Genomic DNA, 18,075 nt, shown 5'->3' with positions numbered 1-18,075 from the left:
GACAGGTCAGACGCTGCTTCACCCTGGCAGAGGCTGCGGGCTGCATAACACATTATGTATTACGATGTTGCCAGGTGAGGTGACAATCCCTTAGGTCGAGGGGATGATCCCTGTTAAGTAACGGAGTTGGACAAGGTCAGGTCTCCTGGGACAAGGGCAGGCAGAGGCTGCAAACAATATCTGGTCCTTGTGACAAGGTTGGTGTGGATTCCAACCGTGCGCTTCATTCCAGATTACATTGCTTTCAAGTGCAACGAGAGGTATGTCCAGGATATCTGACCTTAACAGTCCTGATGAAGGGTCTCGGCCTGAAACACTGACTCTATAATTCCTCTCCATAGGGCACTGCCTGATCTACTGAGTTCCTCCAGCATGAAATAGTGACAATTACATCAGAAAATGCGATTAATATTAAGACGGTGAATTACCTTAAGTGGTGAATAACTTGTGTTCGCCAGTCAATTTTATGTTAATTATCACAAACACAAGAATACCTACAGCTGCTGAAATCAAAACCCTCGCAAAATTCTGGAGGTACTCAGGAAGTCAGGCAACATCTATGGAAAAGAGTAAACAGTCGATGCTTTGGGCCAAGACCTTTCATCAAGGACCCGATGAAAGGTATGGCCTGAAACATCGACTTTGTTAATTATGCTAGTTTCTTATGTCAAATGGCGAGTTTGCTTTGACGAGATCTCCTGAGTGACCAGGCAAGAGAGTAAAACCTACGTGGCAACCTCGCAGGCCTGCCCCAGAGTGGATTTGTCAGCAGACCTTTCTGTCTCTCTCTCTCTCTCTCTCTCTCTCTCACACACACACACACACACAAACTCTCTCACACTCACACACACCCCTCTGACGTTTCAGGCTCCGCCAGGATCCCATGAAATGGGCAGAAACTCAAGATTCCTGAGGGAATCTATGCTCTCTCTTTCAGAAGAGAGAGTAACAAGAGGGCCCCATCTGATCCCTCAGCTGGCCAATATTCAACCCTCGCTCAACATTGCCAAAAGCCAACCTGACACTGCAGCTCAATTCTGACACGGAATCGAGATTCATATTGAAGTGCTGGGGGCAGATACTTTAGGGACATTTAAAAGACTCTTAGACAGACACACGGATGATGGGAAAATTAAGGGGTATCTAGGAGGGAAGAATTAGATTGATCACAGAGTATGTAAAAGATCGGAACAATGTTGTGGACCGAAAGGTTCTGGACTATGCTATAATGCTTTGTGTTTTCTTCTCCGTAAGACTAAAGTGAACTGTTACTTAGCAAAGTCTGCAGTATTGAAACACACATATCACCAAAAGGAACTCAGGTGAGTGTTTAACTTTTTAGAGCAAATTCTGTGTGCTTTTTGCTAACACTTCTTGTTTGAGTTTCTGCTCAGGCATCGTGTAATACATGGACTGAGACCAACTTGTGACTCTGCAGTGCAGCCACAGACTGCTGCTGCCCCCTCATGACCACACAGCTCCAGAGTCAAGGCTAGCTTATCCCCGAGTGCTACTGGTACAGTCCTGCCCCTTTCCGTGTGCTAAGACAAAACACAGATCAGTCCAGCGCAGGAACAAGGACTTTAACCCACAGGTCTGTGCCGATCCAATATAATCCCACCTGTCCATGCTCAGTACCACAGCAGCGCTGCAGTTAGCACGGCACTATTACAGCTCAGGACACTGGAGTTCGGGATTCAACTCCGACATCACCTGTACGGAGTTTGCAGGTTCTTCCCCGAGAACTGTGCGTGCTCCTTCTGGGCACACTGCTTTCTTCCTGCATTCTAAAGACGGATTGTTTAGTAAGTTAATTGGCCATTGTAAACTGTCCTGCGGTTAGGCTAGGGTTAAACAGGTGGGTTGCTTGGCAGTGTGGCTCACTGGGTCAGAAAGCCCTGCCTCACATTGTACTTCTAAGTAAGTAAATAAATAAAAACAGAAGTTTTGTGGATACTTATTGAACAGAGGCCAAATGTCTGTATGCCTGGGTCAGAATCAGAGCCCACTGGGGGCTGGAGGCCAGAAAAAAGATAAGACTGTCTTGAGGTTAGAGAAGTGAGCAAGTGCCTTATAATATCTCAGCATTACATCCTTCCTTTTATATTCCAGTCCTCTTGAAATGAACGCTAACATTGCATTTGCCATCATTACTACTGATCCAACCTGCAAGTCAGGTTAACCTTTAGGGAATCCTGCATGAGAATTCCCAAAGTCCCTTTGCACCTCAGATTTCGGAATTTGCTCTCCGTTTAGCAAATAGTCTCCACCCTTATTCCTTCTACCAAAACCCACTTCCAGTTACACACAGGGAAGTTCCCCACATTACACTGTCATGCAGCCTTATACAATCAGAGTTAAACCTTATGAGTGAAGAGACAGTCTCACAGGTTACAGGGAATTCTTGAAAATCTTTCTGCGAAGGAGCAACGTGCACTTGCAGGTCTACTTCAGGCAGGGAATAGGGGAGCAGCCCCCTCAAGTGGTGAAAGTGAGCACTGCAGCAAAATCAACAACACAGATAATCTGGATGCTGGAAATCTTGGGACACAGACACAGACACACAGACACACACACACACACACACACACACACACACACACACACACTGCTAGTGGAACCCAGGTTGGGAACCCCTGTGCTAGAGGAACTCAGCAAGTCAGGCAGCATCTATGGAGGGGGATAGAAAGCCAACATTTCAGGCCCAGACTCCTCATCGCGACTGGGAAGGTAGGGTACAGAAATTAAAGTAAGGTAGGTGAGGGAGTGGAATACAAGCTGGCAGGAGACAGGGGAGACCAGGTGAGGTTGGGGCGGGGGAGGTGAGTGGGTGGGCGCAGGGGGGATGATGTAAGAAGCTAGGAGGGAATTGGTGGAAAAGACAAAGAGCTGAAGAAGGAGGAATCTGATAGGAAAGGACAGTGGACCATGGAGTCAAGGAAAGGAGGTGGGGAAGCAGAGGGAAGTGGTGGGAAGGGTAACAGGATGATTAGGATAGGGAATGGAATATGAGGGGGGTGAGAATGGAGAGAAAACAGAGAGGAGTAATTACTGTAACTCAGAGAAAATGATGTTCATGCCATCAGGTTGGAGGCTACCTGGTGCCAAACATTCTTCATACACTAACCTTTTCATTCCCGAACACTCTCCAATGTCAATATTTCATTTTAAGGATTCCACGCACTTCTATTTACTTTCCAAGAACTCCAGAAGAAATGGACAATGAAACATTCTGACCTTAAAGCTGTTTGTGGTGATGCAGTGCCCTATAAAACCATGCAATTACTCTGGCACGATGCCAAGTGAACGGTCGAGGCCGAGTGAATCCTACCTTTTCGCCGATGGCAATGCAGGCCTTCGAGTCCAGGTCCCTGGGAGGGCTGCAGAGAGAATGAACACAATTAATTCGGCTACAACATCCTCCAACGACCACCCCAAGAGGAAGCAAAATCAGAAAACCCTGGAATCCTTCAGAGGCTCGGGTAACTGCTGTGAATAAAGGGCAGGGGGACTGTTTCAAGCCAATGACCTTTCAGTAGAATTGGGAAAAGCTGGCGATTAAAGAATTTTGAAGGTTGATTCCAATCGGATCGACCGCGTGAATGTATTAATTGCGTTTGGGGCCGAATGATCACACAGTGAATTGACTGGGCCTCCAACACCAGAAACTCCTCTCTTTCTTCGGCGGGCCCAGTTCACTGCAAAAACGCTGCAAGTTGTCCCGCGTTTACCGCTATTAACCTGGCCCAGTGAAACATTTACCGTAATCTTACTGCCATACCGACATAGCTGTCCAGCGCAGATGTAACAGAGGGGAAGGGGAGGAAAGAAGGATGGAGGAAGGAGGGTTTGTGGGGACACGAGACTCAGCAGATGGAGCTTGCCCCTGAAAAGCAACAACTACCACAAGAACAAGGTGTAGAGTGAGAGAGAATACTACCAGGAATATTGGGGCATTTTAGAAACAAAATAGAGGCTTATGTAGGAGGGAAGGCCAAGAATGGTCTTAGAGTAGGTTAAAAGGTCAGCACAACTGTGTGGTACGAAGAACCTGACTGTCCTGTACTGTTCCATGTTCTTGAACAGCAGAAGTAGTTTGTTCGTTATGTACTGTGGCGTTTAACGTGGGCAATCATGGTCTTCTTCATGACCAATTGTTCTTGGCAAATTCTTCTACAGAAGCGGTTTGCCATTGCCTCTTTCTGGGCAGTGTCTTTACAACCGCAGCAATTACCAAAGCTCTTCAGAAACCGTCAGTGGTTGCATAACCAGGACCACCCATCACTTGATCCCATGGCTTCGTGACCCTAGTCGAGAGCTAAGCAGGTGCCACCCTTGCCCAAGTTGACCGGCAGGCTAGCGAAGGGAAGGAGCGCCTTACACCACCCTATCGCTACCCCGTCACCCGTGGAACAAGTAAAACAAAAAAGGATAAAGCTGAAAGTGTCTGAAATCAGAGCAGAAAAGACAGCGGGTGCTGCAAATGCAAAACAAAATAGCAGACGGTGAATATTCCTGGAAATTAAGAGTACAGAAGGCTGGAAAGGTGAACTATTGTTCCTCTGGTTTTGGAACCTCTTTCAATAGCTTGCAGCAACTCCCAGGTCACTCACTGAGCAAACGCAGGGTGTTAAAAACTAGCAAAACTCTCAAGGACCCGAGAAGGTGTACTTTTCACTGAATGAAGGTGCCCAGTGTGAGCAGGGCTTGGACAAGGTGACAGCTAGATCACTAACCGAATCATAACTTTCACTGTAGCACTGAGTTCCAAGCCAGAGTGCACGAAATCATGGAATACAGGTGCCAAGGATTTTATTCTGGGTTCAAGTATTTCGAAGCAAAGCATCGGTACAAAGGAATAACTAAATATTATAATTTAATTCATGTACGAAGAGCTCTTGATGGCTCCTGGCCTGTACGCACTTGAGTTTAGAGCAAAGACGAAGGGAATCTCATTGAAACCTATTGAAAGGCCTATAAAGAGTGGATGAGGAGAGGACATTTCCTATAGTACAGGAGTCTAGGACCAGAGGGCACAGCCTCAGAATACAAGACACAAAAATACAACTGCAGATGCTGTGGATCAAAGAGTAAGTACACAGCGCTGGAAGAACTCAGCAGGTCAGGCAGCATCCGTGAGAAAAGAATAGCCAATGTTTCGAGCCGAGACCCTTCATCAGGAATGGGGGAGGGAGGAAGAGAGGGCCGAAGCCCAGTAATAGAGATAGGGGAGGGGGGAGGGCCTAGAGGCGCCAGATTGAAAACCAATCAGTGGAAAGATAAAGGGGGGAAGGGGATAAACATGAAAGAACTGTAGAGATAAAGAAGCAGAAAGTTGAAAGGGGAGAGAGGCAGAGAGGGACCTGGGATAGGGGGAGGGGGAGGGGGAGGGAATTACCGGACATTGGAGAATTCAGTGTTCATACCACCAGGCTGGAGGCTACCCAGATGGTAGATGATGTGTTGCTCCTCCAACCTGAGTGAGGAATAATAGATAGGACCTCCCAGTTGCCACCCACTTCAAATCTGCCTCTCATTCCTATCTAGATATGTCCATACATGGCCTCTTCTACTGCCATGATGAGGCCAAACTCAGGTTGGAGAAGCAACACCTCATCTACCATCTGGGTAGCCTCCAGCTTGGTGGTATGAACATTGAATTCTCCAATTTCCGGTAATTCCCTCCCCCTCCCCCTATCCCAGGTCCCTCTCTGCCTCTCTCCCCTTTCAACTTTCTGCTTCTTTATCTCTACAGTTCTTTCATGCTTATCCCCTCCCCCCTTTATCTTTCCTCTGATTAGTTCTCCACCTGGCACCTCTAGGCCTTCCCCCTCCCCTATCTCTATTACTGGGCTTCGGCCCTCCCTTCCCCCCCATTCCTGATGAAGGGTCTCGGCCCGAAACGTTGGCTACTCTTTTCTCACGGATGCTGCCTGACCTGCTGAGTTCTTCCAGCATTGTGTACGTATTCTCAGAATACAAGGACTTCCCTTTGCAACAGGGATGAGGAGGAATTCCTTTAGCCAGAGAGTGGTGAACAACAAGTCATTGGGTATATTTAAAGTGGAGATTGATAGGTTCTCAGTTAATAAGGGTGTCAAAGGGTACAGGGAAATGGCAGGAGAATGGGGTTGAGTGGTATAATAAATCATCCATGATGGAATGGCAGAGCAGACTTAATGAGCCAAATGGCCTAATGTCTTACATGATAACAACAAAGAGCAGGTATGGGGGACAGGAATCAAATTGACAGTGCTTTCATTAGGAGGATAGTCCACAGTAGTCAGAATATAAAAGTTTTCAAGATGTTGGGGAATTCTGATAGAAGTTTTATCTGATGAAAAATCACAGGGATCTAAATATCTGAACTACAGGTACCTACTAATGACATTTGTTACGAATGTACCACAGCTCTGAGGGGCCGAAGGGTGCGGGGGTAGCCCCCTCCTTTGTGAGAATCGCAAGATCACTATTAAGTCAGTTCAGGAGACCCAGGAAATGAGAGAAAGACATGCAGAATCCACAAAGAGCTGGAATGTGTCCTGGCCTCCGAGAGGCAGAACCATTGATACCGGCTATTGTCTCCTGGAGACGGAATTGTGTATTGAATCCGGTACAATGCATCGAAGCCCCAGGCAATGAACCGAGGGGGGGGTTGGTGGAGAGATTGCATCATCCCAATCTGACTGACATCTGAGACCCTGTGAGTCAGGATAAAAGAGGGTCTGTGGGAACAGCCCCTCAGACGCACCAGAAGAAACGCTAGCGATCCCGTAATAGCGAAAGCCGGTGGGAAGGCCACTTTTCCATTTGCCCGGAATCGGTGGGCCTTGACCACGGAAGAACGGTTTTTAGCTAACAACGGGGAAATCAACTCCCAACGAATCTCGAAGGATTGACATCATAAAAGGAATGGGCAAGTTTTAACCCGTCTTTCTCTCAAACCAGAAAGCTGCAGCTTGAATGAACTAAAGTGACTTTTCTATTTCCATCGGACAATACAAGCTTATTCAGCTTGGAAAACTAAGGGATTACTAAGATTTTCTGATTTATTTTTAGATAATTGTTTCATGTCTTTTGAACAATTATCCAACAGATATAACTTGCCGAGATTTCATTTTTTTAGATATTTACAGATTAGACATTTTTTAAGTTCTGTACTCTCTACGTTTCCAAATTTTGTGCCTTCAGATACTTTGGAGAGTTTATTTGAATTAGACCCTTTTCAAAAAGGGCTTATTTCAAAACTTTATAATATAATTATGAAGATACGTTCAGAGCCCCTTTATAAGACTAAACAGGATTGGGAAAGAGAGCTTAGTTTTAGTATTTCTAGTGAGAATTGGGATAGAATTCTTCAATTAGTTAATACATCATCATTATGTGCCAAACATTCACTAATACAATTTAAGGTTGTACATAGGGCCCATATGTCCAAGGATAAATTAGCTCATTTTTACTCTCATATAAGTCCTATTTGTGATAGATGTCATTCTGAAATTGCGTCTTTAACTCACATGTTTTGGTCGTGTTCATTTTTGGAGAAATATTGGAAAGATATTTTTGATATTATTTCTGCGGTTTTGAATATTGATTTACAACCTCATCCTATTACCGCAATTTTTGGTTTACCAATGTTAGATTCACAGCATTTATCTTCTTCAGCCCGTCGAATGATTGCATTTCTAACTCTGATGGCTAGAAGATCTATATTGTTGAATTGGAAAGAAATTGATCCTCCCACTGTATTTAATTGGTTCTCTCAAACTATGTTATGTTTAAATTTAGAAAAAATTAGAAGTGGTACTTTTGAGACTTCTATTAAATTTGAAAAGTTATGGAGACCATTTATTCAACATTTTCATATGATGTAATATGACCCTGTGCCAAGTACATTTGATTTCCTAGCTTTTAGCTTATGTATGTTGAGAGGACCGGAAGTGACGGCATTGATGAATACTTATTTTTGTGAGATATTATAAACAGCCCACTTTTTTTTTCTCCTTCTCTTTTGTTTGTTTTTCTTTCTTTTATATTACTTATTAGTTATAGTTATTAGATTAGATTAGTTAGTTTTGCATTATATAAATTTTTTTTGTTTATTTTTCTTTCTTTTTTCTGTTTTTTTTATATTATACATTATGAAATATTTAGATTTAATATGTCCATACATATATCTTATGGCTTATGTCTTGGTAAACTCATTTATATTGTAACTATTATGTATGTTTTTTTTTATATGTAATGGAATGTGTATGTTGGTAATTTCTTTATCAATATATCATCTGTATTCTGTCCATATTACTAATATTAATAAAAAGATTTAGAAAGAAAGACAATACATTAGCCCCTAGACAACGATAGAGCTATTTCTTATTGACTATTATTATACCCACGCTTTTAGATTTAGTATTGACGACGTATTTTATCTGTATGTTTGCATTGATATTATTTTTGTGTATTTTTATCAATAAATACTGTTAAAAATAGTACCATCAGACTTCAACAGACCTCTCTATCTTTGCTGGTAAGTGACCCAGTTACGGGTACATAACACATTATAACAAGTGAAATATACAAGTGCTGTGGTACATACAGTGTACAAGAGCACGTGTGCATGAACTGCTCATGATGTGCATTTGTCATTTTACATACTCAGCAACTTTATTTAAAAATAAAGTAGTTATCCCTCAGTATCCGCGGGGAATTGGTTCCGGGACCCCCCGCAGATGCTCAAGTCCTTATATAAAATGGCGTAGTATTTGCATATAACCTACTCACATCTTCCCGTATACTTTAAATCATCTCTAGATTACTTATAATACCCAATACAATGTAAATGCTATGCAAATAGTGGCTATACTGTATTGTTTAGGAAATAATGACAAGAAAAAAAAGTCCGTACATATTCAGTACAGACACAACCATCCTGGCTCTCTTGGGAATGCTGATACTGCCTGGGCATCAGCCGATGCCGATTCTCCTGCAATCTTTAAGTTCTTGAGGCTATAGCGCTTTACATTAGCCAGACAGCCATCCCTTACTAGCCTTAAACTCCTTCCTCTCGCTCACAAGCAGCGAATGAACATGACGCAACATGAACGACGCTCAAACAACGAGTGCTGGAGAGAGACTGAGGATCTGTGAGATGGCAAGAGGCTACAGCAGGGTATGCCTGCACATCACTTCATTTGCGTGGATTCAGCGTAGTGCTCGGCACATGGCAAATTCAAGTTTTGCTTTTTGGAACTTTCTGGAACATTCCCCCCCCCCCCCCCCCGGAGTATTTTCTATCCGCGGTTGGTTGAAACCACGGATGCGGAAACTGTGGACACGGAGGGCCGACTGTACAGTTCTATCATAGCACATCACGAGGCCATTCAACCCACTTACCACCTGCTAGCAGAGCAATCCCATGAGTCCCATTCTCCAGAGCTCTGCTAATTACTCTCAAGTCCCTTTCAGAAGGCACAGATTGATTCTACTTTGACCAGTTATACACTCTGGGATTCAGTTAGCAATCTCTGGCTTAATGGCATCTTTCTCACCAACTACTTGTACCTACAGCCCAAAATAATCTGAGAGTCACAGAGTACTACAGCACAGGACAGGCCCTTCAGCCCATCTGGCCCTTGCCGAACTGTAAATCTGCCTCCTCCCATCCACCTGCACCTGCACCATAGCTGTCAGAGCCCTCTCATTGATGTCCCTATCCAAATTTCTCTCAAACTGTTGGAATCAAATACACACTCACCATTTGAGTTGGCAGCTCGTTCCACGCTCTCACCACCCTCTGAGTGAAGAAGTTCTCCCTCATGTTCCCCTCAAACATTTCACTTTTCCCCCTTAACCTATGACCTTCAGTTCCAGTCTCCACACAACCTCAGTGGGGGAAAATGCCTCGACTCAGTGATAGGATGGACTTCGGGCTGTGCTCCTCTTCACTTTCCCACATACACAGAGAAAACATACCATGCGTTTTTCCTGATATGATTATCCTCCAAGACACACAGGGTGACTGGACTCGCTCCAGGAATAAAGACCATCCCTCTGCAACATCCAAGCAGATGTCAGTTTTCCAATTCATTCAAAACCATATAAACATAACAGCACAGAAACAGGCCGTCTCAGCCCTTCTAGTCTGTGCCGAACGCTTACTCTCACCTAGTCCCACCATCGCGCACTCAGCCCATAACCCTCCATTCCTTTCCTGCCCATATACCTATCCAATTTTACTTTAAATGACAATACCGAACCTGCCTCTACCACTTCCACTGGAAGCTCGTTCCACACAGCTACCACTCTCTGAGTAAAGAAACTCCCCCTCTAACACAACTCTAGAAAAACAGACCCCACTCGAGTTGTGGCATCTCCTCCTGAGATTTTGGTGCTTTCCCTCTTTTAGAACATGACACACTCACATACTTAATATGCTGCCATTCAAGTCATCAAGTCTATACCAGCCCCCCAGCAGGCCAGGCGTCATCTTTAATTCCTGTAACCCATGTTCCCTTGGATGCCTATTAACTGCCCTTCCCCCCTTCCCGATTACCCTGCCACCCACCCACACTTGGGGCACATTAAAGCAACCAAACGACCAGTCCTGATGCAAAGTTTCGACCCTAGATGTCAGCACATCACTTCCCCTCCCACAGGATGCTGCTCGACCCGCTGCATTCCTCCAGCGGACGGCTCATTGCTCCAGATCCCCGGTGTCGGCTGTTCCTGGCATCTCCTGATCCAGCTGCTCGGTCTTGGGACGTGGGGAGGCAACCACAGCGTCCAAGGCAAACTGGCACCACCTCACAGAGAGCGGACGCTAACAACGTCTGAGGTCGGGATTGAACCAGGCTCACTGCAGCTACAGAGGCAGCAGCGTGAACTGTGGCAACACTGCGCCAACTTCCCGCAAACCTGCACCTCATTGCTGAGCACAGGTAGGCCCATAGTCACTGTAGGAATGGATCCCCCCACCACCAAAATTATGAATCACAGCTCACGACTTTCCTCATCCTCCACGTCTAACGGGAGGGTTACAACAATTTTCTTTAACCACCAATTGTACATTCTAATATGCAACTTAAAAAGCACACAATGAATCTTAAGTAGGTTGAGTAAAAATGACAGACACAGGAAACTCTGCCAATGCTGAAACCCTCCCTCTCATGGTCCACTGTCCTGTCCAATCAGATTCCTTCACCTTCAGCCCTTTACCTCTTCTACCTATCACCTCCCTCTCATGGTCCACTGTCCTGTCCAATCAGATTCCTTCACCTTCAGCCCTTTACCTCTTCTACCTATCACCTCCCTCTCATGGTCCACTGTCCTGTCCAATCAGATTCCTTCACCTTCAGCTCTTTACTTCTTCTACCTATCACCTCCCAGCTTCTGACTTCATTCCTCCCCTCCCCCCACCAACGCAACTTCCCCCTCATCTATCAGCTGCCATCTTGACTCCTTCCTCATTCCTCTCTCCCCCCACCCCAGCTCATTAATCTGGTTTCTGCCCCCTTCCTTTCCAGACCTGAGGAAAGGTCTCAGCTGGAAACGTCGACGGGATGCTGCCTGACACAGCTGAGCTCTTCTGGTAAATTGCGTGTGCAGCCGCCGATACAAGCGAGTAGCTATGCTGTCAAACAGCTCGCCACGCCTCTTGGAGCAAAGTGGTGCTGCTCCTCACCGGAGAATGGTCAAGGAGTTAGGAGAATGAACAAGTCTCAGGGATAAGGGACGTACAGAGGGAGCTTGAGGTCCAAGCCTATAGCTCCCTGATAGCGGCCACACATTGTGCGGTTGGTAAAGGAGACACAAGCCATGTTCCACTTCATTAGCCATGGCACTGAACTGAACGGTCAGGAAGCAATGGTGTTGCTTTATAAAACTGTCTGGGGTATTCAGCCTCAGAATTTTTGTTTGTCAGTCTTTGTGTGTAGTTTTTCCATTGACTCCATCGTATACCTTTGTTCTACTGTGAATAACTGCAAGAAAATGAATTTCAGGGCAGTATATGTTGACAGATACATACAGGTTCCACCCGCAATCCAAAGGTAGTGTGTTTCTATGTAACCTTTCATAAGCCAAAATGTCGTAAATTGGAGCAATTACCATTAATTTATATGGGAAAAATTTTTGAGCATTCCCAGACCCAAAAAATAACCTGCCAAATCAAAGCAAGTAACACATAAAACCTAAAATAACACTAACATATAATAAAAGCAGGAATGATATGATAAATTTACACCCTATATAAAGTAGAGATATTGTAGGTACGGTGTAGTTTCTCTTATCAAACTCGGGAAGGCAGCAAGCCAAAATCGATCTGGAGGAAAAAAAAATCGGCATGTACACGCATACGCAAATAACTGCCCGCATAAGGCTTCACAGTCATGTTAGTCTTTCTCGGAGTAAACGCATGTATAAAGCCGGCAAATTTTTTTCGTAAAAGCGAAAATCCTCTTTGGTTAGCGAAAACAGGTACTAATGTAGGTCTTTCGTAACAGCGAGCTGTCGTAAAGCAAACATTCGAAAAGCGGGGGCCACCTGTACTTTGATAATAAATTTACTTTGAACTCTGAGTAGAAGGACGCTCCTTTAGAATGGAAATGAGGAAGCGTGTCTTTAGCCGGAGGGTAGTGAATCTGGCCTAAGATCCCGCTGCTGCCTGTAAGGAGTTTGTATGTTCTCCCTGTGACCACTGGGTTTCTTCCAGGTGCCCTGGTTCCCTCCCCCAGTCCAAAAACATGTCAGTTGGTACTTCAACTGGTCATTATAAACTGACTAGGCTGGGGTTAAGTCGGGGGCTGCTGGGTGGTGCGGCCCAGAGGCCAGTAGAGCCTGATCCATACTGTATCCTGACGGATAAACAGAAGCATTGATCATGTGGTTAGTCAGAGGCTTTCTCCCAAGGCTGAAATGGCTGGCACGAGAGGGCATAGTTTTAAGGTGCTTGGAAGTAGGTACAGAGGAGATGTCAGGTGTTTTTTTTAAGCAGAGAGTGGTGAGTGCATGGAATGGGCTGCCAATGGCGGCGGAAATAGTAGGGTCTTTTAATAAACCCCTGGACAGCTACATAGAGCTTAGAAAAATAGAAGGCTATGGGTAAGCCTAGGTGAATCGAAGGTAAGGACATGTTCGGCACAGCTTTGAGGGCTGAAGGGCCAGTATGGTGTTGTAGGTCTTCTATGTTCTACATTCTAAATAATGAAATAGGCCTATGACTTTTGCACAGTGCTTATACAGAGGTATAAAATATTTAAGGGAAATGCAAGCAGGCTTTCTCCACTGAGGTTGGATGAGACGAAAGCTAAAAGATTTAGGGTGAAAGATGAAATATTTAAGAGGAACAGAAGGAGGATCGTCTTCACTCAGGTGGTGGTGCGAGTGTGGAATGAGCTGCCAGTGGAAGTGGTAGGTGCAAGTTAAAATGGAACTGAAACTTGGCTAACAAACATGAATGGGAGGGTCTATGATCCAGGTGTGGGTCAATGGGACTAGGCACAATAACAGTTCAGCACAGACTAGATGGGCTGAAGGGCAACATTCACGTCTTTTGCTACTAGTACACATAGGAATTTAAACTGCGCACAAAAGGTTGTCACTCTCTTCCTCGTTGGCACGTTAAGTGTATTTCACGATCGTACCCTGGTCACATTTCATCTTCCGGTTTCTGACAATGTGGAGTTTGCGATGATTTGTCTGCAGATTTTAGAACTGATTTATTTATACTGTTTTTATTGTAGAAATTATTCAGTGAGCCCATGTTGTTGTCACTGGGCAAAATAAAATTGCACGGCGCAGGATTTTTGCGTACACTGGTCATTACAAATTAGAGGGAACTTTGCTGAAGGTCCTGGTTCTGTACTATCACTCAGTTCAGTGCCGTTACCCGGTAGATCTGTAAATTATCAAGCGATGATCCCATTCTCTCTTTACCAGGGATTACCTTCCACCTCATTTCTACACTCCATTGAGTGAACCCGCGCAGTCCGGTCCAGAAGTGAGCAACCTTACCCCAACTCCCTCCCCGTCGCCAACTTCAAATAACTGTGATTGGCCAGTTACTTACGTGGGACTTGCCTGTGGCTGCTCGAAAACCTCCTTTGATAACTTCAGCCCTCGGTTCTTTTTCTTACCTGCTGAGACACAAATTAAGACAGAGAGGGGGGAGAATCAGCTGCTGTCTTGCATATTTACTTCTCTCAGGCCCTACCAACACAGCTGCTTTTGCGGTAACATTGTAGGCGTACCTGGGAATTCTCCGGACTCCTGGAATTCACAGTTTATGTGCTCTGGAGAATTCACCCTTGCCTTGGTGACTGTTGCCTTGAGCAGGCAGTGCAGCAGCCACCAATCACCAAAGACCCAAAATAGATGAGAATGCCGGTGGGGGGGGGGGGGAAGGAAATCCACCATATACCTCTCCCAAATATTGGACAAGCATAAGTAAAAAAATTACCAGGCTTAACAACTTTGTTTAATTGTCAGTGCATTTTCCTTGCTTAGTCATAGAGCACAATAGCACAGAAACAGGCCCTTTGGCCCATTTAGTCTGTGCTGAACTGTTAGTCTAATTTACCCGCACCAAGACCGTAGCCCTCTATACCTCTCCCAACCACCTGGCAAAATTCTCTTAGATGTTGCAATTAAACCTGCATCTAGCACTTCCCTTTTCTCCTTCTGCACTGCTTATTTAACGTATAATGTATAGATTTCTCACCTTAATTTAATGTTTGTATTTTGTACCGCATTACAAATTTCACGACGTACACCAGTGATATTAAACCCAATTCTGATTCCACTTTAGCTCATTCTACACATCAAACCACCCTCTGAGTGAAGTTCTCCCACAGATTCCCTTTAAATGTCACCTTTTCAATGGCCTCTCGTTCTAGTCACAACCAGCGTGAGAGTGAAAAACCTGCATTCATTCATCCTATCTGTACCCCTTAAAAAAAGATAGAGGGCTATGGGTAACACTAGGTAATTTCAAAAGTAAGCGCATGTTCAGCACAGCATTGTGGGCCGAAGGGCCTGTATTGTGCTGTAGGTTTTTCTGTGTTTCTAATATTGTATTAACTCTGTAAGAGCTGCCATCATTCTCCTAAACTCCAGAGAATAAAGTACAGGTTTCCCCCACTATCCGGAGGTAGAGCATTCCTGTGAAACCATTTGTAAGCCAAAATGTTGTAAAGCGAAAAAGCAATTACCATTAACTTACATGGGAAAAATTTTTGAGCATTCCCAGACCCAAAAAATAACCTACCAAATAAAACATAAAACCTAAAATAACACAAACATATAGTAAAAGCAGGAATGATATGATAAATATACAGCCAATATAAAGTAGAAATATTGTATGTAAGATGTAGTTTCACTTATCAAAATCGGGAAGACAGCGAGCCAAAATCAATTAGGAGAATAATTTTTTTTTAAATCGGCAGGTACACATACGCGCATACAACTGCCCGCACAAGGCTTCACAGTCATGGTAGTCTTTCTCAGGGTAAACACACATATAAAGCGGGCGTCTTTTTTTCATAAAAGCCAAAATCCTCTTTGGTTAGCGAGAAAAGGTACTAATGTAGGTCTTTCGTAACAGCGAGCTGTCGTAAAGCAAACATTCGAAAAACGGGGGCCACCTGTACTATCTTATTTAATTCCTGCATTCCAGCCATTTTTTCCTTTGGTTATAACCCATGTATCTAACAATATCGATTAGCTTTCCTGTAGGTAGGTACCCAGAGCTGAACAGAATTTAAAAAAATCTGACCTCACCAAAAGTCTTACACAATTTCAACATAAGCTCCTTTTACAACTAAACCTAAAATAATTAAAGTGGACTTCATTGGAAATAAATGTCCAGAAGGGACTGGGCTGAAGAACCTGTTTCCATGCCGTACAAACCTATAACGACAAACCTTGTATATGTTTAGTACTGCCGATCAAAGGCATGGTCCTCTCCTATCATCTGCCACTTGTATAACTTCCAATGAAATTGAGAGAAAATGCAGAATTTACAGTCCGTCTGGAGAAGCTGAAACTGCAGCTTCAAGTGCTTTTAGTTTAAGACAGAAAATATGTTCAAGGTCTGAACACTCACCGCACGAACGTACACTTCAAACCTGATCCAGTTGGAAAGCTGCTGAACACATGCAAGCCTTTGTCCCTGTTACGTCGAGCCGGTAGCAACTCAGGATACAACAACTGAAAATATTTCCATAAGCAGAGAAGTTTCATTTTGTATTTTTATTTATTTAGAGACAGACCCTTCCGGCCCCACAACCCCTTTCTGACTGATTACAGCCCTGTGACCAACTAACCTAGCAACATAAAACACCTCACTTTGTTTTACTTGCGGAAACCTACATCAGTGGCCCCGACACTCTGGGACAATTCCAGAGTTACTGAACACGTCGGCCAATGCTGTCGCTTTGAAACTGCCAGAGCTTTGGGAGCAAAAATGCCGTCATTTGGTTCGTACAAGCTGAGGCCCAATTCACTCTGTGAGAAATCTCCACTGACAACAGCAAATATTTCTATGTGGCTGTGTCACTCAGCGGCGAGAGTGGCGAGGCTGCTTGAACGCCTGCCTGCACACGATAAATACCGATCGCCGAATACTCACCTTTTACAAACTTTGGGAATACTGGAGTCTGAGTGTGCCAAACAGTCGCTCTGCTTACCCAGTCTCAGCAATGGTAGCCCTTCAGAGCTACTGGACCACATGCTGTCTCTCTCCTGGGCAATCAATATCCTTGATTTATTTTTAAAAGAACTCTTCAAGCAGCAAATACCTGATCCCGTTCACGTAGCCCTCGCTAATGCACCCGTGATGGACTATAGGCAGCTTGCCAAAATGGCTGATAGTCTACACATAGCTAGGCAGCGGTGCATCGTTCCTCCTTTCCCTACCTCAATAAGCCCGGTCAGCAGGGCCCCCAACAAAAGAATGTTCACAGCTGCAATACACACAACGGGGGGGGCCTGTGCTTTTACCGTGCTCGCTTTGGTAGGAACGCTAGGAAGTGTCGACTGCCTTACAGTTTCGACAGAGACAGCGCATCGGGACATCATTGCCCAGGCTACATACCTAGAGAGCACGGTCAGCTCTAACCGACGGAGGGCTCAAGAACTAAACCAGGAAATTATAGACTGGTGAGTCTGACATCAGTTGTGGGTAAGTTATTGGAATGTATTTTAAGGGACCAAATACACAAATATTTGGATGGACACGGACGGGTTTAAAAACCTGAGAAAAGTAAACGTGGGGGAGTATGTTTCATGGTGAGCAATGCTTGATGCCACCCAGGTAGTGTACACACCCTCAAATCCTTTTGCTCCCCAGATTCTTACCACGGTGGGCTGTACCACCAGGTGATCAGAGGTGCTCCCTCTAGCCTCGACAACAGCCCCAGATGTGGCTCGGGCGGTCATCAGCACCTGGGCTGCTCAGCTTGGCACCCCTCCTTTAAGGCCTCCCCGAGAGCTTCCATGACTAATGAGTGTTGATGTGATCAGCTCCCATGGGTCCAGCCAGGGTTCAGAACGGCTCCAAAGGAGGACCTGCAGTCATCCGTGGCCGATGTGGTACACCGGCAGCTGTTACGAGCGCCAGGCGATTTCATTCTTGACACCACAACTGCCTGGTCAGCCTCTGAACAGCATTCCGCCCTCCTCAGTAAGTTCAACTCCTTTTCACCTATTCCCACCTCCCATCCTGGCGTGCAGCATTCCTGGGCACCCGCCGACCTACGTTCTGTCTCATCTGTTTTCGTCCACCATGACACACACCAACATCCCCTTAGGCCCCCTCACGACGTCCCGTTCTGCATTCTGGAACGGAGAGAAAAGACTTTTGTCATAGATAAGAGGAGTAAACCCGAACGCACTGCAAAAGATCCCCTTAAACCGGCCCACCAAGACCGGGAGTATTCCGCCATCGTGCCCCTGGCGTGTCAACGCACCTCTGGACGAGCCAGATGCTCCTGCTGTTCCTCCATCCAGGGACACAGAGCCCCAGACAGGCTTGCAATGCCGGTTTTAGTGAATTCTGGGGGGGGCCTTGTGTAGGGGAAC

At 45.1% G+C, this 18,075-nt stretch overlaps 1 protein-coding gene across 2 annotated transcripts in view; it reads right to left on the bottom strand.

Annotated features, from left to right (window-relative positions):
• map2k6 (mitogen-activated protein kinase kinase 6) overlaps positions 1–18,075 on the bottom strand; it is a 135,864-nt gene that overhangs the window by 84,418 nt on the left and 33,371 nt on the right. The window contains exons 2-3 of one of the 2 annotated variants that reach the window (XM_059949054.1): positions 14,066–14,135; positions 3,332–3,380 (exon numbers count right to left, since the gene is read on the bottom strand). In XM_059949054.1, coding sequence (XP_059805037.1) covers positions 3,332–3,380; positions 14,066–14,135 — 119 coding nt within the window. The remainder of the gene's footprint in view (positions 1–3,331; positions 3,381–14,065; positions 14,136–18,075) is intronic. The other variant, XM_059949055.1, reaches the window with a different exon arrangement.

This window comes from Hypanus sabinus, chromosome 23 (genome assembly GCF_030144855.1).
Source record: "Hypanus sabinus isolate sHypSab1 chromosome 23, sHypSab1.hap1, whole genome shotgun sequence".
Lineage (NCBI taxonomy): Eukaryota > Metazoa > Chordata > Chondrichthyes > Myliobatiformes > Dasyatidae > Hypanus > Hypanus sabinus.
Note: the sequence above shows the minus strand (reverse complement) of the source record. Positions and strands in the feature narration are given on the sequence as shown.